Below are 25,530 nucleotides of genomic sequence, written 5' to 3'. Positions count from 1 at the left end.
ACTTTGGATAGGATTGAGGTGAGTGAGATAGTAGTTTGATGGCAGCGATTTGTCTCCCTTTTTTGGGAATGGGTTGAATATAGGTCAGTTTCCAGGCTTTGGGATATATACACCGGTGGAGATAGTGTGTACAGATGGCATAGGATAGGAGTCAGTTCTGCAGGTCAGTCAGACCTTCAGGACAATTGGAGGAATGCCATCAGGGCCAGGGGCTTTTTTTTTTGTGTCTAATTTTGACAACAGGTTTATGATCTCTTTCTGGCAAAAGGATACAGGGGACATTGTATGTTGGGCAGTTGGAATGACTGGGGAACATTTGCCATTGTCGGTTATGCATACATTGCAGGCCAAGTGTGAAGCCAGGAGATTAGCTTTTTCTGTGGGTGATGTTGCAATTGAGCCATCTGGGTATGATAGGGGTGGAATAGTGTAGGGCAAAAGTTGCGACAATTGCTTTGGCAAGAGACCAAAAGACATGGCTGCCGCTAGGACAGGCTGCAAGTTTCCTGCTTTTTGCCCATTCAAATTCTGTTTTGGAATCATTGATAATTTTTTTGCATCTGTTTCGGGCTTCAGTATAGGCACTGAAGGAGGATGGTTCTTAATTTGAGCCAATTGTGATATGCCTGGTTTTTCATTAGTACAACCTTGGCACATCTTTTGGAGAACCAGAGTTTGGATAGGGGACGGCACTTCAGAGTGGTGTGGGGAATGTATATTATCATGCCAGTGAGGATTACTTTGGTGGTGTGTTCGGTGCATATGTTTAGATTGGAAGACTGCAAACAATAGTCCAACCATGGGAATGAAGTATAGTAGTCTCGGAGGCTGTCCCATTTGGCACTGTTATAATGTCAGACTACTCTTGTGCAGGTGTGACTGTGTAAGCATTGCTGCATGGGACAGGAGATGAGCACTAGGTTGTGGTCAGAATTACCCAGGGGGGCTCACTACATTCACTGTATATTTGGAAGGGTCATTGGTAAGAAAGAGATCTAGGGTATTTGGGGAATGATTTGGATTATCTGGTATTCTGGTCAGCTTGTGATGACAAATATTTCAGCTTCTCTGCCTGCAGAGAAGTTTTTACCTATTTGTGTAAGGTCGTTGGTGATGGCAAATATTTCACCTTCTCTGGCTGCAGGATCTGTACAACTGGAAGAGGAAAGCCAGTTAGTGTTATGGACATTAAAATCACCTAGGAGGATGATTTCAACTATTAGGATAGTGGGACTGGAGGAAATCAACCTTTGAGGAGGAAATTAAAGAGCTCGGAGTGGTTGGTGGTATTGGGAGAGTGATAGAGACAGCAGATGAATTTTACCGAGTGGGGAAGGGATATTTTTAGCCAAAGAAGGTCAAAGTTGGGCGATTCTAGGTTAGGTGCTCTCTGGCAGGGTATGTCAGAGTGGATATGTGTGCACACACCATCCTTGAGTCGAAAGGAGTTAAATAGTGAATCATTTGGATGGTTGAGATGGATGGTGCCGGGGGAAGGAGAAATTTGAGTTTCTGTTAAGAAGAGTAGGTGGGGTTTGGTTGACTGTAGATGATAGTGAATGCTATTAAGATCGGAGTTGAGACCACGGATGTTGGTGTAGGGAATATGCAAGGGTCTGTGGAACATGGCTTTGACTGCAAGTGTCTTGCACGTTCCCTATGCAGTGCCTGCATACTGTTCTCCATGGTGGCTCCTAGTGGCGTCACTTGGTTTTTGCACTAGTTTGGTTTGTTTGTAGTCTATGGTCCAGCTGTTGTCTCCATTTTGGCATTTTTTTTCTAGCTCTCTTCGGAGTTGGTGTCTTTGTTCAAAGGTCAAGTCAGGTTGAGCACATACACATGATTGGGGGCATGGATTGTTTGGCATGGCGAGGCCTCCTAAGAATCAAAGTTTTTCAAATTTTGGGAAATATAATACAACCATATTTATTAAGATTAAGGTTTTTTTTTTAATCTGTTTGCAAATTCTAAAAAAAAAAAAAGTCTTCAAATTTGTATTTGTTGTGTGGTGAAGCATAGCAGTTTTCTTCCATTTGATTCTCTGCAGTGTATTCAAAGCATGGTCAGCTAGATTAGATTGATCATAGTTATGACAGCAGATGTGTTTCTCGCATTCTTCTGGGCAGATGTTTACAGATCTCCCAGTTTGACCATAAAGTGATAAGTTGCAAGAACAACGAACTTTGTGAACTCCTGGAACAGACAGGAGGCAAAGAATCCTTGGGAGAAGCAGATGAGGGGAGCCAGCTTTGAATGCAGTGCAGAGGTTATACTTTTTTTTTTTAAAGAGTTCTGGTTATTTTTTCCAAGGTGCCCTGGATATAAGGAACAATAGCATTACTATAGTCAGTGTATTGAGTGGCATGTGAGGATATATGGGAGGAACAGTTAATTTACATTTTTGAAAATTATCGAGACAACTACCGTGTTTGAGTAAAACTTCAGTTTAATTTAACTAAACTCTACATTTGACTTTTCGACCTTTATATCAAGGTCATCTTCTGGAGCATATGCACTATATACAGAGAACAAGCTAAACTATAATCTATCGGGTTTTAAAGTTACTAACTGTTACAACAATTATTGGCCTGACCTCTATTGAAAAAAAAAAAAAAAATAGAATATACATCAATGCTAGAGTCCTATTATTAATATTATCTGTTGGTTGTAGAATTACATTGGACACAACAACATGTGTGTGTGTGTGTGTGTGTGTGTGTGTGTGTGTGTGTGTGTGTGTGTGTGTGTGTGTGTGTGTGTGTGTGTGTGTGTGTGTGTGTGTGTACATGCACACAATATATATTTACAATATGATTATACATGTACATTCCAACCAGTTGGTATGGAATGGTTTCTAATAGCTAGAAGTTGGCTAGAGTCCTGACTTATACTGGATCATGTGTATTAGATAGGCTGAATGTGTGCCATCCAGATTCTTGGAATGTTCATACTGCCATTGTTGTTGATATTTGGGTGGTTTATCAGAATTTCGCAGGCTTCTTTAAATTTCCTTTCATACCGGGTTTTTGTATGGTGTAAAGAGCAGGTGCTTTTCCAGTCGATTTGGTGTAAGGTGTTGAGTGCGTGATCTGAGAGGCCTGCTTCACCAAAATGGTTATATTTAATGTGTCTTATGTGTTCTTTCTTATGTATAGGGATTGTAAGTCCTGTTTTTCACCAATGTACGGTAAGTTATAGGTGCAGCGGATGCAATAGACTTCAGGATGTGCCAAGAGGAGGAGAGGATCCTTAGAGGAGTTGAATATGGTTTTAAGTTTAGTAGATGGCTTAGAGGTGGCACTGAGGTTATAATGGTGTAGGATTCTGTTGATTTTTTCCGATAACCCTTTAATGCATGGGATGGCTATGGTTTTACTGTAATCTAGATTCTTTTTTGTTGATGTTTTACGGAGTATTTTATTGGTAGTATTTTTGTTATAGCCATTATTTATGAATGTGTCGCTGATTTTTAGTTCTTGCTTCAGGACTTGCTGGTTAGAGCAAATTGTTATGGCTGTTTTTAAGGGTGTTAATGACTCCATATTTTTGTGATGGATGGTGGTATGTATTGACTTGTGTGTGTTGGTTTTCGGTAGACCATGAAGGATAGAATGCCTGAGGGGAGATGTGAGACTAGTGTGTCTAGGAATGGGAGTGAGCTCTGATTTTCAATTTCAATGGTAAATTGTATGCGTTCATGTTGTTTGTTCAGGTGGCTAAGGAATGTGTTTAGCGTTTGTCACCCATGCGGCCAGATAGCGAACACAACATCAAACTATCTAAGCCTTATTGTAGGTTTTAGAGTGGCGGAATCGAGAACCCTTTGCTCAAAAGTTTCCATGTAAAAGTGTTAGCGATTGGGGGGGGGGGGATAATGGTGAGCCCATGGCTGTACCTTCTTTTTGTAGGTAAAATTTGTTTTGCCACACGAAGTAACCAGACTGTAGTATGTGGGCAAAGAGGGCCGTAATGTCAGGCGGAAATTTGTTCTGTAGTAAGAGAATTGTGTCATTGATGGGGACATTTGTGAAAAGGGCAGAAACATCAAAACTGACTAATAAGTCATCTTTGTCGAGTGTTAAGTTTTTAATTTTGTTTATAAAGTGTTGTGTGTTCTTTATGTAGGAGGGGGAATGACCTACCAACTCCTTTAGTGTCGACGCTAATTTCTTGACTAAGTGGTAACTAGGACTATTTATTCCTTCCACAATAATTAATAGATCAACATTATAACCATTGGACAAGAAGATATGGCAAATAAAGGAGAGTTCAGCTCTAAGTTCAGCCTGGGTAGAACAGAGATCAGAGGCTCTATTAACAAGAGTTTTGACAACATTGTTAACACCATATTTTTGAGCAGGGTGGAGGTGATGGGAAAGTTTGTGTGGGTGGATTTCTGTAAACTGAGAAAGAAAAGGTGCCATTGGGAAAATGGGTGATCAGAGTATGTAGAAAAGGCAGGCTTTATTATTTTCTTTTTCTATAGTGAACTAGATTCTGTGGTGTCTGTTGAGATGAAGGAGGAAGGAATGTAATTTATCTGAGCCATGTGACCAAATGGAGAACACATCATTTTTATATCTTAGCCAGATAGGAGGTTTGAGAATAGCAGTATCAAGGGCATGTTTTTCAAAATGCTCAAATAGTAATTGGCTAGAAGGGAGAGCTCTTGGCTGTACCCCACTGTTTATAAGTGGTATCTTTCTAAGTGAAGTAGCCAGAATGAATGCTAAAAAAGATGATTGTTGAATAAAATGGACTAGGGACTGATCATTCAGGCACACCACAGGTTACTTTGAATCTTACAGATTCACCCCCCCCCATATACCAATTTATGCAGGTCTTCCATGCTATATTCTGTCAAAAGCCATAGCAAAATCCAAAAGTATCATGGTGTATCCACCTCCCTTGTCACAGTTGCCTAACCTAACCTTCCTTTAATAAACCCATGCTGTTTGTTGGAAAGCAGAGATTCACTGTATATCAGATGTAATTTTGATTCCTCTACATATGATCAACACCCCTATACTGAGTGAACAGGTAACATCATTCTTTAGTCTTCAGAGCAGTTTGAACTGAGTCAGGATGTTACAGTAGTGGAAAGAAACAGGAATGATCCTTATCCCATGTTAAGGTTGCGCTTAACACTAGAAATTGTCTCAGTGATCATTTTGACAGTTTCGAATTTCTAAATGTGAGCCCTTACCAACTTTTCCAAAATATTCACCACTACTGGTGAGATATTGATTGTTAATAGTTGGATGTGTCGGTATTTGCACCACCCTTGTGCTATGGGATTACCATGCATTCTTTTCACTCCTGTGGAATCTTCCCTGTTTGGAGCTCAAATTATATAGCCTGGTCAAGGGAATAGACAGTTCAGCTGAACACTCTTTTAGCATCCATGCTGATATTCCATCAGTTCCTATTGCAGAATTCTTATTCAGTTTGTGCAACAGTTCTGGTACTTTCTCCTTACGTGATTTTCCTCATCATACAGTGAAGATGTAGCAGTGAGTTCAATGCTTTACTGTACAGTCACTCCTGCATTAGTTATTCGCATACCATCTGCATTCAGTAGAGTCATTCTTTCTTTTACTTGCAGCATAATGATAGGATTCTTTTAGCTTGTCTTTAACTTGCAGAGCTAGTTTCTTTTCATACTCGGACTTAGCTTTCTGTACACTGCTTGTGACTGTTCGGCCTGCTGTTTATAAATATCACAACTGACATCTTCCTTATACATACGATACTCCTTCCACATCATCTTTTCCATACAAATCACTTTCTTAATTAAATTACAGATCCAATTCACTCCTACTCCATTTATTCTTCGAACTCTAGGGATGCATTCTGATATTGCATCATTTAAGTATTTTTTTATACACTTCCCATGCACTGTCGATATCCTTCCCATCCAATAACTGATACCATGGTACAGAACCCAGCATATCCCTCAGGTGTTCATAATTTCCTGCTTTGTGGTTCAGCATATAACCTTTTCTGAATAGAACATTCATAAACTTACTCACTTTCCAAGTAAGTACCATTTGATCACTATCTCCAACCAGAGGAGAATAGTTACATCCTTAACAGAAATCTCCTTTTACACCATAATCAGATTTAAAACTCTTTGACCATGATTTACTCCAGTCACATGTTGTTTGGTTAAGTTGTCTCACAACAACTCAATAGATTTAGTTTCATTCTTCTCATGTGATTTCGTAGTCCATAAATGGGATGAAGTCGTCCATTAAGATTACTCTTTTTGCATCTATTGTAGTTATTTGATGATGCATTTCTTCATCACTAGCAACCAATCCACCAGGTCTGTAGCAACACCCCACTATGTATTTAATCTTGTTAGACTCTACCTCACACCAGATAGCTTCAAACTCACTACCATATGAAAAGCTGTTACTAGTACTGCAGTTATAAGTCTCAACTCTAACTGGATTCAAGTCATCTGATATTATTAGCAGCACACACTCCCTTCCTCTCCTGTCGTGTCTTCTTCTTGAGTATTCTGCAATTGAGCAGGTTCTTCTTTTAGTAGCAGAAACTTTCCTTCCACTCTTCTGTTCTGAGCCTTCTCTTTCTATCCTTCCTAAGAATTCTGTACCCTTTGCACTCGATACCAGTTAATATGTCTGCTTCTGATACCCAGGTCTCACTAATGCCTACAATATGAGGTCCCAATATATTAATCAAGGCAACACACTCTATTCCTTTGTTTCATAAGAGATATCATCCTTTTCTTATGAATCTCTTGCTTTATAAGATTATACATCCATATGACTCTTATTCTATTTATTCTTCGAACTCTTGGGACACATTCTGATATTGCATCTTTTAACTATTTTTTAAATACTTTCCTTATTGACACTGTCGATATTCTTTCCGTTCAGCATCCGATACCATTGTGCTGAACTCATGAAAGGAACGAACAGTGGTAGTGGTTTTGAAGCTGAATGATGTGACTATTTCATCAGATATTATTCTAAATGAAGTGCTGAATCTCCCTCTCTAGTTAGTGAGAGTAACATGAGGTGTTACAGCCATATGAGAACTTCTGTGAGAAAGTGATATATGTGATATATGATACAACAACCTTATGAAAATATAAGGTTGTTGATTATGACAAGCTCAGGAAACAGCTTGTAGGTATATCATGAATGAAGAATTGGAAGGGAATGAAATCAGTGCTTCTTGGGACCTGTTCAGGAACTTTTCAGCAAAGACAATGTCTGAATACCTCTCAAAGGTGGGTGCAAAATGGATAAATAAAGAGAAGAAGAATGCAATTTGGAAAAGGAAAAGATCATAAGTGGTGATGGTAATACGAGCAGCGAAAAAAAAAGGCAGGTAAGGGAGGTTACTTGCTTTGTAAGGGTAGCAAAACTGCAGTATGAGCAGCAGTTATCTATTGAGGACTAAAGCAATCCTATGGAGATTTTTCAGTATGTGGCCAGTAGAGAAAGAATGTTATGGAAGGATGATACTAGTTGGAAAGCGTGGTAAAGTGAATCACTGAGGGGCATATAGTAGAGATGGTGAGTAATTCAGAAAGGTATTTCATCCTTGTGAAAGTAGCCTCATGCAGAAGTTGGGAGCAGTGGATAAAGAGGAGAGGAGAAGAGAGGAGCCACTGGTGGTGAGTGAACAGGAGTTATATGAGGAATTGAGTAAACTTGATGTCAATGAAGCCATAGGACTTGATGTTATATCACCAAGTGTCTTGAGCGAATGCTCCAGAGAGTTTAACAACAGCTTTATCTTACCACTTTAACTTGAGTCATACATTTCCCCAAGTTTTAAAATGAGTGGAAAGAGGGCAAACTTGTACCACTTCATAAAGGAGGGGGAGGGGTTTAATGATATGACTAAGACTTTGAATTACAGCCCAATCTGTTTGTCTGGAGTTGTGGTAAAGAAGGTTATAGACTAGTGAGGACAAGGATTCAGAATTGGCTTGATGATAACGTTCTCTTTAATGGACACCATGGGTTTGTAAAAGGATTATTGTGTTTTAGCAATCTACTAACTTATTATAACGAGGTGACAGAAGCATTAGCCAAAATAGGGAAACATATACGGTGTTATATTTAGATTTTGTTTAAGCATTTGATAGATTGCCATATGACAAGGTAGTAATTAAACTGAAACAGATGGGTTTGGATAGTAGATTAGTGCACTGGATTGGAAATCAACTGTCTGATAGGTATCAACAAGTTGTGTATGGGGGAGCGGATATCCTGGAAAAGGAAGGTCACCGGTGTGCTCTGGTAGCCTGTTTTGGGTCGAGTCCTGCTTAATTTGTATATAAATCATATTGTAAATGGCTCGAATATATGGCGGTAATAATAATAATAATAATACTGTAATGGCTCATGTGGCAATAATAATACAATGTAATACTGTAATAATACCTCTGTACTGTAAGAATGAGTTACAGAAACTATTGTGCTCTTTTAATTCAAACAAACAGAACATAAAAACAAACTCATACAAAAATTTAGATAGGAGAAATTTCAAAAAAGAATACTAAGGTTAACACTCACTTAATGTTGCATCAATGTCTTGCTTACTGGAAGTGGCATCTTTGAGGCAAGAAGGTAGGCTAATCGGAAGATGATAGAGTGGGTGCTGGAGAATAAGTATCAGATTCTGGTGCTGGAGGAGAGCTTATCACTGAAGTCAGTTTCTTGAAAAAGGTATATATGGTTGTTTGCCCAGCCTTTTTTCTTTTCTTTTTTTTTTCCCATCATAAATAGCCTTGTAGCAGCTGATGTCCTCACTAACTGCATGGTTAGGATCTTGCTCCTCAAGCTTAGCAAATCCTGCTTAAATGAGATGAAAGGCTTCAGCTAATTCTTTTGCTGTCAACTTTCTTGATTTTGGATCTTCTGATTGTTCGTGTTCTTGTGTTTCTATCTGCTGGTTCTCTATCTCCATAAGGTCTTCATTGTTCAATTCTTGTGAGTGGAACTCTAGTAAGTCAGTGACATCATTTTCATTTATGTCCAATTGTATTGGGTAGAAGTGAGGATTTGGGGAAAAGAAAAAAAAAAAGAAATCCATTTATTTTTCTAGAATAGTTTGAGGTTGTTGTTGGGGGAGGGTGTACACATCATGAGGAAGGCTTTACCTAAGTGTATGACAACACAATGGCCAGGATGCCCACATGGACATACTATCTTATGAAACCAATATATTAGTACTGGTTTGTATGTATTTGTGTCTGTAACTTTCATGTATTCTGCTGGCTTATTTGTTTGGTTACTGGAATGAAAACCTGAGTTGTCTGGAGGAAACACTGCCACTGCTATCCCCACATCAGACCAGCTAACTCACATTCAGTTGAAAAGCAGATTCAAACCCAACTTTCTAACTGAAGGGCATTATACCAACTGAGGTATGGAGGTTCTGCTGTTCCAAAGGACAGAGGCAGGTGTAATAAAAGGTGAATAGGGGAAGCAGGTTGTGCGGTTGCAGTTGGACTGAAAAGGGCTGCTGTTCATTTGCTGCTCATGTTTTAACAGGCCTAACAAAGGCAAAGGAATGATAGGTAACAGTTTAGTAGAGCAGTGTCCATGAAAGTACTCATAAAAACACAGAGCCTAAATAGTGAGATAATAGTTGTGAGTCAGTTAGGAATGAATCATCTATCAGCTGAATCACTTTCTTCTGGATCGCATCAGTAACTTTTAAGTAGGTTTCAGATGCACCATTCCAGACATGTGAACTTTAAAGTTCACATGTTCATTAAAATGTACAAATTGGGAAATTCTACATGAATAGGTGAAAAGCAGCATCTTGAATGGAACAAATGCTTAGCTTTTTGGAGGCTTAAGAGGCTATTGATGTACAGGTAGTTCTCACTTTACGAATTCGCGCTTTACAAATTTTTTGGATTGGAATTTTTTACTTTACATTGTGCCGAAGGATTAAGGGTGTGTACGGGGTTCTCTTGCCGCTTCTGCAGTTAGCACCATTTTAAAGGGTAAAGAAAAATATTTGAAAGAAGTGAAAAATGTGCAATCTATGCAGCTTACATAGTTGCGTAATAAAGAAACAGGCAATATAATTCCTCATATGGAAAAACTGTTAACTGCTTAGATAAGCGACCAAACTCAATGATTAAACATGCCTCGATTGTACAAAATTGCAACGATTTGTACTAAAGCTCCTTACTCTTTGTATCTTATTTTGTCATAAATTTCTTTCTCTTTCCTCTCTATCTTCTCTGCCACACACACATATATATATATATATATATATATGCCAGTATTCTGTTTGTTTGAATTAAAAGAAAGAGCACAATAGTTTCTGTAACTTATTCTTACTGTACAGGAGTATTATTACATTGTATTATTATTGCTACATATGAGCCACTATAGTATTATTATTACCGATGTATATGCGAGCCATTTACAATATGATTTACATACAAATTAAGTAGGACTGGACCCAAAACAGGCTACTGGGGCACACCGGTGACCGTCCTTTTCCAGGATATCGCTCCCCCATACACAATTTATTGATACCTATCAGACAGTTGATTTCCAATCCAGTGCACTAATCTACTATCCAAACCCATCTGTTCCGGTTTAATTACTACCTTGCCACGTGGCAATCTATCAAATGCTTTAACAAAATCTAAATATAACACCTATATGTTTCTCTATTTTGGCTAATGCTTCTGTCACCTTGTTATAATAAGTTAGTAGATTGCTAAAACACAATAATCCTTTTACAAACCCATGGTGTCCATTAAAGAGAACGTTATCATCAAGCCAATTCTGAATCCTTGCCCTCACTAGTCTATCACCTTCTTTACCACAACTCCAGACAAACAGATAGGGCTGTAATTCAAAGTCTTAGTCATATCATTAACCTCCCCCCTCCTTTATGAAGACGTACAAGTTTGCCCTCTTTCCACTCATTTTAAAACTTGGGGAAATGTATGACTCAAGTTAAAGAGGTAAGATAAAGCTGTTGTTAAACTCTCTGGAGCATTCCCTCAAGACACTTGGTGATATATCATCAAGTCCTATGGCTTCATTGACATCATCAAATTTCCTGCTATGTACCATCAAGGGGTGTACAGGATATGATAGTACTACATGAAAAAATTACATCATTATTAACTTCCTATCTACAATTTTCCTCCAAATCAGTCTGTTACTTGTCAAGACTCCAACATTATCAGATCTTATATTACTATCGTCTAAGGCACTTTGTACCGTATCAATCCACCTATATCTTGGTCTTCCTCTGGGTCGTTTTCCTGCCAACCTGGCAGAGAACACTTGTTTTGTTAATCTTTCTTCGCCCATTCTGCTTAAGTGACCATACCACCTGAGATTAGCTCTGCTAACGCATTCCTGGATGCTGACAATGTCAAGTTCTTTCCTAATATACTCGTTTTTAATATGATATTGCCATTGATGCCTACTGTTCACGCCCATAATCTTTCTCAGGACTCTCATATCTGCGGTCTCTAGTCTTTGGTCAAGTGCTTTACTTCTGACCCAGCTCTCAGATCCATAAGTTAAAACTGGTTTGAACACTGTCTTGTAGACAGCTAATTTAGTGTTCCAACTAATTTCTCTCTTATTCCATATGAATTTATTCAATTGACTTCCCACCATACCAGCTTTGCTGATTCTGTTGTCTATTTCTATAATTAATTTACCATCTTCACTAAAAATCGTGCCTAGGTAGCTGAAATGTTTTACTTGTTCCACAGGTTCTCCATTCACAACACAGTTGACGTTTTGAGTGATTCTGGCTATTTTCATTGTCTTTGTCTTTTTAATGCTGACCTTCATACCATATCTATTACAACAGCTATTCAATTTAGTCAGAGAATCTTGCAGACTTGTAGCAGATTTATTTAGAAGTATAACATCATCCGCATAAAGCAAAGAGCTGACATTAACATCTCCAATTTTGATATCAGGTTTAATACCACATTCCTTCATAATGTGATCCATATAGATAATGAATAACAGAGGGGATAATGTACATCCTTGTCTCACACCAGATTTAACATTAAACCATCTTCCTCTACTTCCTTCAATTCTAACTGCTGACTCACAACTCAAATAAAGACTAAGTATCGCTTGATATAATGCTCCATTGACACCATATAACTGCAGCGTATTGAATAGCTTCTCTCTTGGCACCTTGTCATATGCCTTTTCCAAATCGACAAAACTTAAATACAGATCTTTGTTATATTCCCATGCTTTCTCGACTATTTGTCGTAAAGTGAAGATCTGATCCTGATAACCTCTATTTGGCCTGAATCCAGCTTGTTCTTCACCAAGCTTTTCTTCCACAATTCTTCTCAACCATTTCTCAAGTATACTTGCATAGATCTTGCCAGGAACACTCAGTAGGGAAATATCTCTTTAATTCTGACATTCAGTTTTATTTCCTTTTTTATATATGGGTACTATGAGAGCTCTACTCCAATCATCGGGATTTCGTCCCTCTGTCCAGGCTTTCTGAACTATGCAGTGCAGCCACTGTAAGACTCTTATATCACCATATGGTCGAATATCATCTACTCCTGCTGCCTTTCCACATTTCAAGCCTTGGACGGCTTTTTCTACTTCACGTATGGATATGTATTCCTGACTCCATGCCTGGTCAGTGTTGTTTACCACTGTGCTGTCATCACTGCTTGTTTCATTTAGCAGTTTTTCAAAGTAATTACTCCATACTTCAAGGATATCTTTATCATCTCTAACTCCTTTTACAGCACTCTTTCCTCCATTCTTAAGCTTCTTCAACAACCTCCAGAATATTTTGCCACCTTCTTGATATTTATTTTCTATATTCTTGCCAAAGTCCTCCCATGACTTTTTTTTAGCTTTCTTACATTTGTCTTTGTATTCTCTAAGAGCACATGCTGACTTATTTGCCAGGAACTTTTGATATGCTTTCTTCTTTTCCTTCACTGTCTCTTTAACTTCCTGTGTCCACCAGGGAGTTCTGATTTTTTTATCCTTGCAGACAACCTCACCACATGCCTCTCTAGCTGAATCAATCAGGGCTTTCTTCAAGGCTTGCCACTGAATCTCCAAGGTTTGATGCCTGTTCTCAAACACTTTCATTTTTTCTTCAATAATCTTTGTGTATTTTAGTCTACAGTTCACATCTGAGAGCTGCTCAACTTTTATTCGTTTAAAACTTTCGTACATATTATTCTTTTCATTATGAAATTCAATTTTATCCTGCTCAAGACTAAATAGTGATCACTTCCAATTTCAAATCCTCTGTACACTCTGGTGTCCTGCACCAGGAAGAAAACATCAGTATCAACAATAACATAGTCAATGAGACTTTTCTTATTCCTTGTCTCTCTCTCCATGTGAACTTGTGCACATTTTTATGTTGGAACATGGTGTTAGTAATATCCAATCCATGTCCTGAGCAGAAATCCAACATTCCATTATTATTAGCTTTGCTCTTTTCTCCAAATTTTCCCAAAATATTTTTGTATGTCTCACAATCATTTGCTAGTCTGCTATTTAGATCCCCAACATGGACCAACTTTTTTTTTTCCATTGTGTCAGTTGCTTTTTCTAAAGCCTCAAAAAATTCCTCCACTTCTACCTTAGTAGAACCTTCTGCGGGACCATAGGCACAAATAAATCTCATTGTCCAGTTCCCCATTCTCATATTTGCCCACATTACTATACTTGAGACTGACTGCCATTCAAGAAGATTAGCCTCGTATTTTGTGTTGAATACTATGGATACTCCTTCTTTTCCTTGATTGTCATTGCCTGAATATGACATTTTGTATTTATTGCTCAGAAAGATCTCAACAGTTTTTGTCTTTTTTGTTTCAGTCAACCCTATTATGTCGATCTGGTACTTATCTAATTCCTTAGCTAGCTCCATTTCTTTGCCATTCAGGCTTCTTATGTTGATAGTACCAATCTTTAACTCTGGTGATTTTGAGTTGGGGTGTGTTTTCAGATTTGTTCCAGTAGCTGACTTTTTGCTGTTCGCCCTGGTGAAAACAACAGGGGCCTTTTTTAACTGGGCGACATCCCAGCTGGCATGAAATTTTATCATGTTGTACCATTGTTTTTTTTATTTTGGTTTAACCAATAAGAATACAATTTGGTCGGCTAAATCCCAAATTAAAGTTTACTCAATTCCTCATATGCCTCATGTTCACTCACCACCAGTGGCTCCTCTCATCTTTATCCACTGCTCCCAACTTCTGCATGAGGCTACTTTCACAAAGATGAAATACCTTTCTGAATTACTCACATCTCTACTATATGCCCCTCAGTGATTCACTTTACCACTCTTTCCAACCAGCATTATCCTTCCATAACATTCTTTCTTCTACTGGCCACATACTGAAAAATCTCCATCGGATTGCTTTTGTCCTCATTAGATAACTGCTGTTCATACTGCAGTTTTGCTACCCTTACAAAGCAAGTAACCTCTCCCACCTGTTTTGTTTTTTTTTACTCTCACTAACTAGCGAGCGAGATTCAGCACTTCGTTTAGAATATCTGATGAAATAGTCACATCATTCAGCTTCAAAACAACTACCACTGTTCGCTCCTTTCATGAGTTCATCACAACGGTATCGGTTGCTGAATGGAAAGAATGTTGACAGTGTCGATAAGGAAAGTATTTAAAAAATAGTTAAAAGATGCAATATCAGAATGTGTCCCAAGAATTCGAAGAATAAATAGAATAAGAGTCATATGGATGTATAATCTTATAAAGCAAGGATGATGTCTGTTAAAAAATTATGAAACAAAGGAATAGAGTGTGTTGCCTTGATTAATATATTGGGACCTCATATTGTAGGCATTAGTGAGACCTGGGTATCAGAAGAAGACATACTAACTGGTATTGATATTTTATTTCCACAACCCATAGGCCCTTGGGTAGGGCTCTAATTAGTGGAATATAACCAACGTTTTACTTAAGACTGAGGAAGCAAATCAAGCTTTGATGAATATTATATATATATATATATATATAAAAAATATATAATTGCTTAGTTGATGTTCGTTTGGCAACTAAGCAACTGAATTAGTTTTTTTCTTCCTTCAACCTAACCTGTATAAGTTTTGAGCAGTTTCAGGTTGAAAACTTGTATTTCAGCTTATTATTATTGTTACTTTATTTATATTGATAAGCAAAATGGATGAAAATATGTTGAGTGTGGAGAGAATCTGGCAGGAAGAAACATGTATTAAAAATTTCCCAAAATTCTCTGAAAGTAAATTTTCCGAAAATTATTTTGATAATTATTTATGATTTGGGATGTTATCTAATCATAAAGAAAGGAGTTTAAAAAAAAATTAGTGCTTGACTGAAACATGTTTTACTCAAGCAGTACTTTCTTGAATTTTATTTAATTTACTATGTTTACTGATTCCTTTCTTCTTTTGTCATCATGACATAAACTGTAATCAAGTGGGTCTTTCATGTTTTACTCAAGCAGTACTTTCTTGAATTTTATTTAATTTACTAGTGGGTCTTTCACTATTAAAATAATAAACAGGATTACATTACTTTTTTTTAAAAAAAAAAAAAAAGTTTTTTTGTAAACCTATAGTACATTTTACCATGGGTGAACTAAGGATTTTTTATTATTATTAATTTAACACATACACTCTCCCTCTCTCTCTCTTGGAATTTTTCATTCTTTTTACCTTGTTCTAGAGATCGAACTTAACTTTTTTAAGCGACCAATAAGTAGTGAGACTTTACACTGGGCGATGAAATTCATCTCTCACCTAAAGACAATCACAAGCATCCATGCCCACGATGGGAATCAAACTGGCAGCCTGTTAGTTTAGGAGTGGGTATGCCAACCACTTGGCCAACCAGGCTGGCAAAAACAGCGTTGATTTTTGAAATATTTCTATGTACGTATCTGTAACCTGTGTGTGTGTGTGTGTGTGTGTGTGTGTGTGTGTGTGTGTGTGTGTGTGTGTGTGTGTGTGTGTGTGTGTGTGTGTGTGTGTGTGTGTTCTATGGTGGGTTTTGCTTGTTTTTTGAGGGGGAAACTGGAGTACCTAGAGAAAACCTCTCATTCGCATGAACCCGACTAACTTGACACTGAATAGAAGTGAATAGGGAAAAACTGCAACTATCTTCAGTTGGATTTGAGCTGATAGCTTTCCTCTCTGGAAGCAAGTACCTTACACCTGTGCTACCATGGATTGTGAGATGTCAAGAGTATCTGGGGGGTGGGAATATGCATATGTACAAGCATGCACATGTACCCATAGAGATTAGTGCAAATACTGAAAAGAATTTGATAGTGTCAGTTTGGAGTTAATGGATTTGCAGGAGTGAAATCTATTCCCCACACACACACAATATCCAGCAGTTGCAACGCATGATAAAAGCTCTGATTGTAAAACAAATAAAATGATATGTGTGTATATATTTGTGAGTTATTGTTCCTTTGTGGAATGGAAGTGTTATTGTAGAAAGAATGGGACTGATAGTTTGACATTTGTATTTAGCCTTATAAAATATGTTTGATTGAACTTAATGCTAAAAAAAAAGAATTTACTAATATTGCTTTTCTTTGTAAGAATGAAAGAGCAAGAATGGGGCCCCCATCATTATAGTAACAGTGTGTTTGCAGTTAGATATTTAAGTTGAAGTAATTGAATACCTGATGCTCTTGTATTATTATTTAAATGCATTTTGCTTCAAATCTGGATTGTATATATTTTTTATTAGTTGCTTGAACTCATTTAATTGGAATTTTCCAAATCAGATCTAAACCTAAAGGTAATATGAGCTTATTTTAATTTATAAATTAAATACATAATATTTATTGCTTTTTGTATATCTGATATGCAAATATGTAGAGGCTATACTGTTATTCATTGTACTGAATTTTACCTTGCAGGTAGATCACACTATCATCATATATTTAATTAATCCTGATGGTGAATTTGTAGATTACTATGGACAAACAAAAACAGATGAAGAAATTGCTAATTCTTTATTTTTTAATGCACGTAAATATGAAAAAATGAAGAAAGGTTCATTATGGTGATGTAAATATTTATTTCTGAAACACAAATAAAGGTACATTTATCCTCATTTTGACTTACTACATTGTATACTTTTATTCCACACCTGGTTAAAAAAAAAAAAAAAAAAATTGCTTGTTGAATAGTGAATGTGCATTGCAGTTTTATGCTGCTTCATTGTTCTTTGAGGTTCTGTATTAAGTCTGCAGGTGTATTACTTACTGTATGTACTGACTCTTTCCTTGAAGCACTTTTACAATTTGATAGCATTAGACATGTAAGGAAAGTTATATTGAAAAAAAAAAAAAAACCACCAGGAAGAATCTGTATTTAAATGAGAATCATTTTTTCACAAACTCAGGGCATGTTACTGTTTTCTTGTTTTTTTCAATAGAATTTGAGTAATTACATTCAACAATGAATTCTCACAAATGCAACACATATGGCATTGTATTTAAAAGTAAACAGTAATAACTATTATCAATCGTGAAGGTTTATGTTAGTAGTAATATCTAATGTATAAAGATAGCACTGTGTTGATATAATACCACAATTGATAAAGCCTGAAGCAGCAAGAGGCAAAATTTATGGTGCCTTAATAATTGCTATTTTGATTATTAAAAATATCATAAGTCATCTCTGAACTAGCTGATATCTACTTATTCCTCCTGATTTTTCTAAAAAACTCATTTGCTGCTTGGTCTCTATTCAGGAAATATCTGGCAGAGGTAATGACTGAGTGTATTCCAAAGTTTAAGAGGTTAAATAAGGTAGGTGTAAAATGGATGACTGAAGAGGTGAGCATGCAATCTGGAAGAACAAGGTATTGTGGAGGTGACACAAGATGAGTGGAAATAATCAGTTACATGAGGAATACAAAGAGCAAGCAAGGAAGGTGATTCACTCAGTAAGGGTAGCAAAATGATGCTAATAAAATCCTGAGGAGTTTTTTTGATAGGTGGGCAGTAGAAGGAAGCATTATTATGGGAGGGTGATGTTTTTTAGTGATAATGGGAGAATGATAAACACTGAAGAAGATATAGTAAAGTTGTTTAATGAGCAGTTCATTACGATTGTAACATAATTCAGAATGTGAGAGCATTTTGTGAGAATGGGGGAGGAACCAATGATGGTAAGTGAACAGGAGGTATATAAGGAAATTGAGTAAACTTGATGTCAATAAGGCCATGGGACTTGATGGTATATCATTTAAAATATGACATTGCATGTCTTGAGGGAATATTCCAGGGAGTTAACACAGCTTTAACGTATACTTTTTAACATGATTCTTAGATTAGCTCAAGTTCCAGAGGAGTGGAAAGATGGCAAAATTGTTCTACTTCATAAAGGGATGATAAGACTTAAGGCTTTGAATTATGGGCCAATCTTCTTGTCTGGAGTTGTGGTTAAGATGTTTGAGAAGCTAGTGAGGACAAGGATTCAGAACTGGGTTGACAGCAGTAGAATTCTGTTTAATGGACAGCATGGATTTGCTAAAAGAAGATCATGTTTTAGCAAGCTGCTTGCTTGCTTATGAATGCATTGGTGATGAAACAAGGTGATGAATGCATTAGACAAAGGGGGGGATGCATATACAGTAGTATATTTAGATTTTGAAAAAGCTTTCAATAGATTGCCCCATGACAAACTAGTAGTTAAATTGGAAGAGATGGGGTTGGGTAGTAGATTAGTGCATTGGATTAGAGATTCGATTGCACGTCTGATAGCATGTTGTGTATGGAGGGAATGATATCCCAGAAGAGGAAAGTAACTAATGGCATGCTGCCTTTGTTTATTTTGTATATAAATGACATTGGAAAGGGCTTAAATGGCAATATATAGTTGTTTTCAGATAGTGCAAAGTTGGGGGGGAGTTATGAGAAGTAGAGCAGATGTAATCTGAAAGAGGACCAAAATAGACTGTCTGAATGGGCTAGTGTGTGAGGATATCAGTTTAATGTTGCAAAGCATAAAGTTTTAAAATTTGGGATGCAAAGTATAGGATTGGTGGGGATATTTTAGAGGAGATGGAGGAGATGAAAGATCTGGGGGTGATGGTGGATAGGGACCTGATGTGTGGACATTTTGCTAAAATTGTGAGAACAACAGATTGTGGGAATGATGAGAACTGAGGATGTTTTGATTCCATTGTACAAGGCTCTGATCAGGTACAATTGGATTATTTATGGAGATATTGGAGAGGGTTCAGAAATGATTAAGTTGTTTCTAGTCTCTATAATGTGGCCAGATTGAAAGAATGTAAATTATAGTGGATAGAAGGAAGAGGGAAGACATGTAAGTTGGTAAGGGTTAATTACCAGATTAACATGGATGAGATTTTTCATAGAATATCTAGAGACAGGTGTGAGAACAAGAGGCCATCCCTGGAAGCTGTATAAGGTGTGATCAAAGGGTGAGGACTAGATTTTTTGTATTGAGAGTAGTGGGTGGGTGATTGGTATGCATTGCCTGAGAGCGTGGTGGGTGCAAGGACAGCGGATGCATTTAAGTCAAGGTATGATGACTGTGCATGTGAGAGTAGGACCTCCCACGATGAGTTTCTTGACTCCGTGGAGGTCTGTTGATAATAATCATTGGCCAGTAATCTTTGATCATCTGTTTTATGTGAACCAAACACTGTAATCTGCAGTTAGTATTCAAATAATCTTTTAGGAATCCAGTTTGATATTTTAGCTCAGTTTCTCTCATTCCATGTAATATTCTGGTGGTTTACCTTGTTTGTTCTATTATCTTAATTAATAGATTTCTGCCAGACTTGGGTGAATCATCTTATAATGTACTTTCACAGAGTAAAGTGATTATTGGCACACTTATCTTATCATTGTTGATAAGAACAGTTTTTGTGTGCTTAATTCTAAAACATCATAATGCTAATTACAGATGCAGACCATATTGGTCTGTTCAGGTCACACTATCCATCTAATATCCTCTTTTGAGGTCTACCCAGCCTTCTTTTTCTAATTGGTTTGTATATTTTATTACAGTAGAATCTCTCTTAACCAGCAACAACGGGACTTCGCCGATTCCGGATACGAGATTTTGCTTGATAATTGAACATATATTTCAAGAATTTATCTGTTCATGTTTTGTGATGCCATCTGTAGAAATTGCAGCTCGTTGTTCGTTGCAATGCGAAGTTCGTTGGTTGTGTTTTTCGATCTGCTGGCCATAATTAAATAAATAACATAAAAAATCATGTGGATTTTTAAAAATTTAAAACACATACACATAATTTTATATTTCACAAAATCAGATTTAAACAGCATTTAAAAATTACTTTCTTGAACTGGTTAAGCCATCCAACGAAAATCCACACTTGCATCTTCATTTTCCCATGCAATTCCTTTGCTTTTTCTTGCAGTATCGGTCCAGAAATGCAAGCTCCCTCTGATCTTTTCAGGGCAAACCACTCGGATAACACACGTTCTAATTCTTCATACCGAGATTGGTGTACAGTTTTCTCAATTTTCTGCAGCTTTTGTAGATTCTGTTTGCATCATGAATCTCTGGAGTTGACCACCTTGTTTCTTTATATTCTACAAAGTTGAACTGCCAACTTTATATTCCTCCATTAATTTTGTTCTGCTGACACCTCTCTCCATTTTCTCCGCCAATTCGAGTTTTAACTTGAGAGCAAGAACATTTCTCTTACGTTTTGCAGGAGTACCCATAGTGACACCATGTGGGCTAGGAGCTTACGTATATGAATGCAGTTTGTTGGTACAAGTTCTGGCTGCGCAATATACAAAATAATTTCGGGTTTAAATTTAGACTTTCGAAAGTGCCATTGTTTTGGTATTGCTGGTTACAAGAAATTTTACTGTATATGTTTAGAATATAAGGTGTTGGGCATTCGGTTTAAATGTTCTATCAAATTTTATTTATAATTGTTTAGTTTTTCTTCGGTTGATTTTATTTTTAGTTCTTTTAAAATAAAATATTTTCATTATTTTTTGATCTAATAATGTGTATTTTGCAGTTCTTCTCATGAATTTCATTTCACTTGCTTTTATTCTTTATCTTGTTTATTGCCCAAATTTCGCTGCCATATAATAATGATTAATTCTGAAACTAGAATGGAATATGAATTGATTAGTTGAAGAAACCAATATTTAAGGGAATTTCTACCTGTGTGTATATGGTACAGTAAATTATTCTAGATGTTGAAAGTATTTTTACTTGTTTAGACCATAAAGTAAAATGCCAAGAAATTATATTCTTGTTTAATCCTTTATCCAAGTGCATAGCATTATACATGTCTGAAATGGTATACGCTTTGAATTATGGGATACCAAGGCAATTGATATGGAGTCATTAGCTTCTATCTATAAGCCAGTCGTGAATATACTTCACGTGCAAACTTTGCAAAGGATTAAAAAGAAGAACATAATTTTCTTGGCATCTTTAAATTATTCTAGAGTTAAACAGAATTGCACACGTGATAGTCAAGTCCAGTTAAGCTTTCATTATTACTAGTGTCTCATCTTCAGCTCAGTCTCATATGAAGGGGGGGGGGATTGGGTTTCTCCTCTCAGAAAGTCACGTTATTCATCCCAGAAGAGCACACATTGACATACATAATACGCTGGCACATAACTTTAGTTGGTTGCTTTAGTGCAATTTCTAAGCCTAACCTAGCCTATCATTAGTTTTTATTTAATATAGTATTTGTCAGGTCACTAATATGCGAGCTTTTGTATTTTTTGTTTTCTAAAGCATTATCCCACCTATATCTGGATCATCTCTCCTATCTGTTTTTGCTTTGCATACTTGTTTTGCTCATCTTTTATTTCCCAGATCCATCCTAGTTAAGTGATCCTACCATCAATTGCAACCTGAGCTTTTTTATTTTTTTGCTAGAATAACAATGTTATCTGCATAACAAATGGTTGAAGTTTTTTCCATTGATATTAATTCCATCATCATTTTCTGATGAGACATTCTAACAATTTGGCTGATATAAAGATCTCCTTGCCTTGCTCCTCTCTTAGTGCCAAATTTCTTTCCCAAATGTTCTAACTTTATACTGGCTGTTGAATTCTAATATGTAATTGTTAATAATCTGATATATACACTTTTCTGGGATGGCTTGCTGTTTTAAGCTATTCATTAATATTTGACTGATATCATTAATTATTACATAAAAAGGGCAGCAATGATGATGCTGCCCTTTTTATTTTATGTAATTAATAATTAATGATTTGTCATTAGAGTGGGATTTTTTCTTTAGTTGAAATATTATTAAACATATCCAGTATGACCTTGCAGAAGTGCAAACTTCCTAATTTTATATATTATATTATGCTAGTATACCATCTCCAGGATTTTTGTTATTCTTTGTTGACTTGAAGATTCTCAATAATTCTTTTATTACAACTGGTGGTTCTGTATCTTCCTCATAAAAATCCCTGCCTGTGTATGTTTCCATTATATTTTCTCTATTGTATCGTGCTATTCCTTGCCTATTTTTCAGTTTACGGATTTCCATATTTTTCTTCCCTGCAACTCTCATTTGATAATTTTCAGAGAATTTTTGTGTTCTATTATGTTTTGAACTGTTCTTAAATTGTTTTCTAATTTATGCATTTCTACCAATTCTGTATTGTCTGTGCTGTTTCTGTATCTCGTTTTCTTTATTTTTGATATACCAAGTGTCCATCTAATTAAAGTAAATTTCTATTAATGTTCAAGCTATTTCTTCCATTCCATTCTATGAGATGAATGATTCTTTTATACTTCTTTCCTTCCCTTGTTACCTCGTAAACCATAAGTTTCCTTATGGTTTATATTCACTTTCGATTGTGAGTTTTTTCATTACCAATTTTGATTGCTCTTGATGTATATTTTTATCCTTGCTCTTCACTAGCCTATGATCACTATCATAATTAAATTGGTTGACATCTAATATTTTCATATTTTTCACCATTATAACTTCAGCTATAGAACTATGAAAAGTCAGGGCATCAAAAAAAATCAGCTGCACATATTCACAATAGTGAACAGATACACCATCACTTATCCTGTTCGTATTTAATGAACATGTGGTCCAATACTGGAATCTATCTCTCGAGATAACACCAGGTCCCATTTCAGTTCTTTAGGCAAATGTTTTATAAAGATGCTCTGCTCTCATTTGGCAATCTGAAAGTAAATTTTTGTTTACTTTGCTTTTTTAAAGACTGTATTTCCTGTATACAATCCCTGACTCTGCAAATTCAATGTCTGTCTTCTCTTTTCTTTGGCCGTGCCTTGCACACAAATGGTAAGGCCATTTGTTTGCTCTCCTAATTTTTCTTATAACTTTCATAACTGTAGTCTACAGTCTCCCACTATTTTTAACACGTTCGCTGCCAACTACGAGTATACTCATAGTGGGTAAACCTGCTTCACAAGCCAGCTACGAGTATACTCGTATGACGCTTTCCGCTGGGAACGAGATTATTGTAGTGTCCTTGAAGAAGTGAAAATGCTTGGCTTGTGGGGCTAGCATCAAAACTGTGTGTTCTCATAGACCGTATATGCTCTGTACAAGCCAACTACGAGTATACTCGTAGGACGTTTACCTCCGGTAACGAGATTATCGTACTGACCTTGAAGAAGTAAAACTGCTCGGCGTAGGGGAACAGACCATGCCAAAGTAGCGTGGCAGCGAACGTGTTAACCTTGTTCTCAATGGTTTGAACACCGTCTTGTATTATTAGTTTGGAGTTGTTGGTGATTTCCATCTTCTGTTTTCATTTCTCTGTTCTTTTTTTTTTTTTAGTTTCAAATTTCATTTGTCATCTGTCATCTTTACAAAAAAAATTTGCCTCAAGAACTGAAATGGATAACCTGGTGTATCTGTTCACTATTGTGAATATGTGCAGCTGATTTTTCTGATGCCTTGCCTGTTTTCATAGTTTCTGATGCCCTGCCTGACTTCCATAGCTGTTGCTACAATTGTTATTCAGTTTAGAGAAAATTTTTGGTTGTGGATTTATTTAAAGGTATATATCATGAATGTCTTTTGATTTTGATATCAAGTTTAAGGTGTCTGTTCTTCATAACATGATCTCTATAAATAGCATGCACTCTCTTATATCTGATTTTACATAAACTATTGCTGTATATATATCCTAACTGCTGACTTCTAGCTTATGTATACAATATATTATTCAGTGTAATGGCCTAATCACATCACCTAATTTTTGAATGATTGTATAATTTTGTAGCAATGTGAATACCTTTTCAGTTTATGCTTATTATATGCCTTTATTTTATAAAGTCATATGTATAATAGTATCATGAAATTTAAATTCTGATCCTTGGTGCAATTGTCTGCTACTTTGGCAAATTTATAGGGCCTTCAATAATAGTTTGTTAAAGTGGATAGTTTGCTATGTTGACTTTCCTTTAGAATAGCATTGTGTATATGGGGCTTTGGTTCAGATATTTGTCAGTTTGTGTTTACTTTAGTGACAGCTGACTGTATAATCTCATGATATCTTAGCTGTTTGTCTTATAGTAAAAATTTATCCTGACAACTCCTTGGTCTGAATCTAGCTTTTTCCCCAATGTTCTTTTAAGCAATCTTTCTTTCTTCTCAGATATGTTAGTATATAAACTCACCTTGGAACACTTGGTAATAAAATTCCTCTAATTCTCACTTCCGATTTTATTTTCCTTTTCATACACTGAATGAAAAAATTAGAATAATCAAAGAAAGTGTGCTGAATGTTTTGCAATCCTAATATATTGCATAGAAAATAATTATTACCAAATATGAATTCTCTATATTCACTGGGCATCTACAGATGCCGTATGGTCACTCCGATGCTCGATGATGAATTAGCATCATCTAAATCTACGTACTTTGTAATTATATAACCATGTAAACACATCAAAATGTAATTTAAATTGCAAGGAAACTTATTTGAAAACATTCACAAAATTAGAATAACTTTTGATGCCATTCAATTTATTAGAATAATGTGAAAATAAATGCACAAAATTAAGTCAAAGGGAAACGACATGATAATTAGTACTTTGTTGCATCCCTCTTAACTTTTATGAATGTTCTTAAACAGTTGGACACATTATTTACTAGTGGATCATAGTTTTTTTTTTTTTTTTTTTTTTTTTTTTTTAAATCAAAACATACCCATATGGTCTGCAGACTAGAAACGAGTTAATTTTTGTCCCTTTGGGCAACTTCTTGAAGACGTTTCTTCAAAATTCCCCACAAATTCTCAATGTGGTTTAAATCTGGTGAGTGTGCTGGGGTGCTTAAGGGTCAAAGCTGTATAACTGAGAGGAGACCTCCACATAGCCTTTAAAGGAATGCAGAGAACTGACCAGGGCTTCTGACCTAATGTCCAGTATTCACCTTCTTGTGGTTCACCCTGTTGGGTATCTACTTGGATACTGAATAAACGAGGATGGGCTGGCAATTTGGGATTTAGCCGACCAAATTGTATTC

The 25,530-nt window shown here is 36.4% G+C and overlaps 1 protein-coding gene across 1 annotated transcript in view; it reads left to right on the top strand.

Annotated features, from left to right (window-relative positions):
* The window catches only part of Scox (Synthesis of cytochrome c oxidase), a 228,126-nt gene extending 211,005 nt beyond the window's left edge, over positions 1-17,121 (top strand). The window contains exon 7 of the mRNA XM_090397003.1: positions 16,925-17,121. Coding sequence (XP_090253129.1) covers positions 16,925-17,074 — 150 coding nt within the window. The 3' untranslated portion in view covers positions 17,075-17,121. The remainder of the gene's footprint in view (positions 1-16,924) is intronic.
* The last annotated feature ends 8,409 nt before the right edge of the window (positions 17,122-25,530 follow it).

This window comes from Typopeltis vanoorti, chromosome 8 (genome assembly GCF_054136105.1).
Source record: "Typopeltis vanoorti isolate ZY-2024b chromosome 8, IOZ_Tvanoo_1.0, whole genome shotgun sequence".
NCBI classification, from domain to species: Eukaryota; Metazoa; Arthropoda; class Arachnida; order Uropygi; family Thelyphonidae; genus Typopeltis; species Typopeltis vanoorti.
Note: the sequence above shows the minus strand (reverse complement) of the source record. Positions and strands in the feature narration are given on the sequence as shown.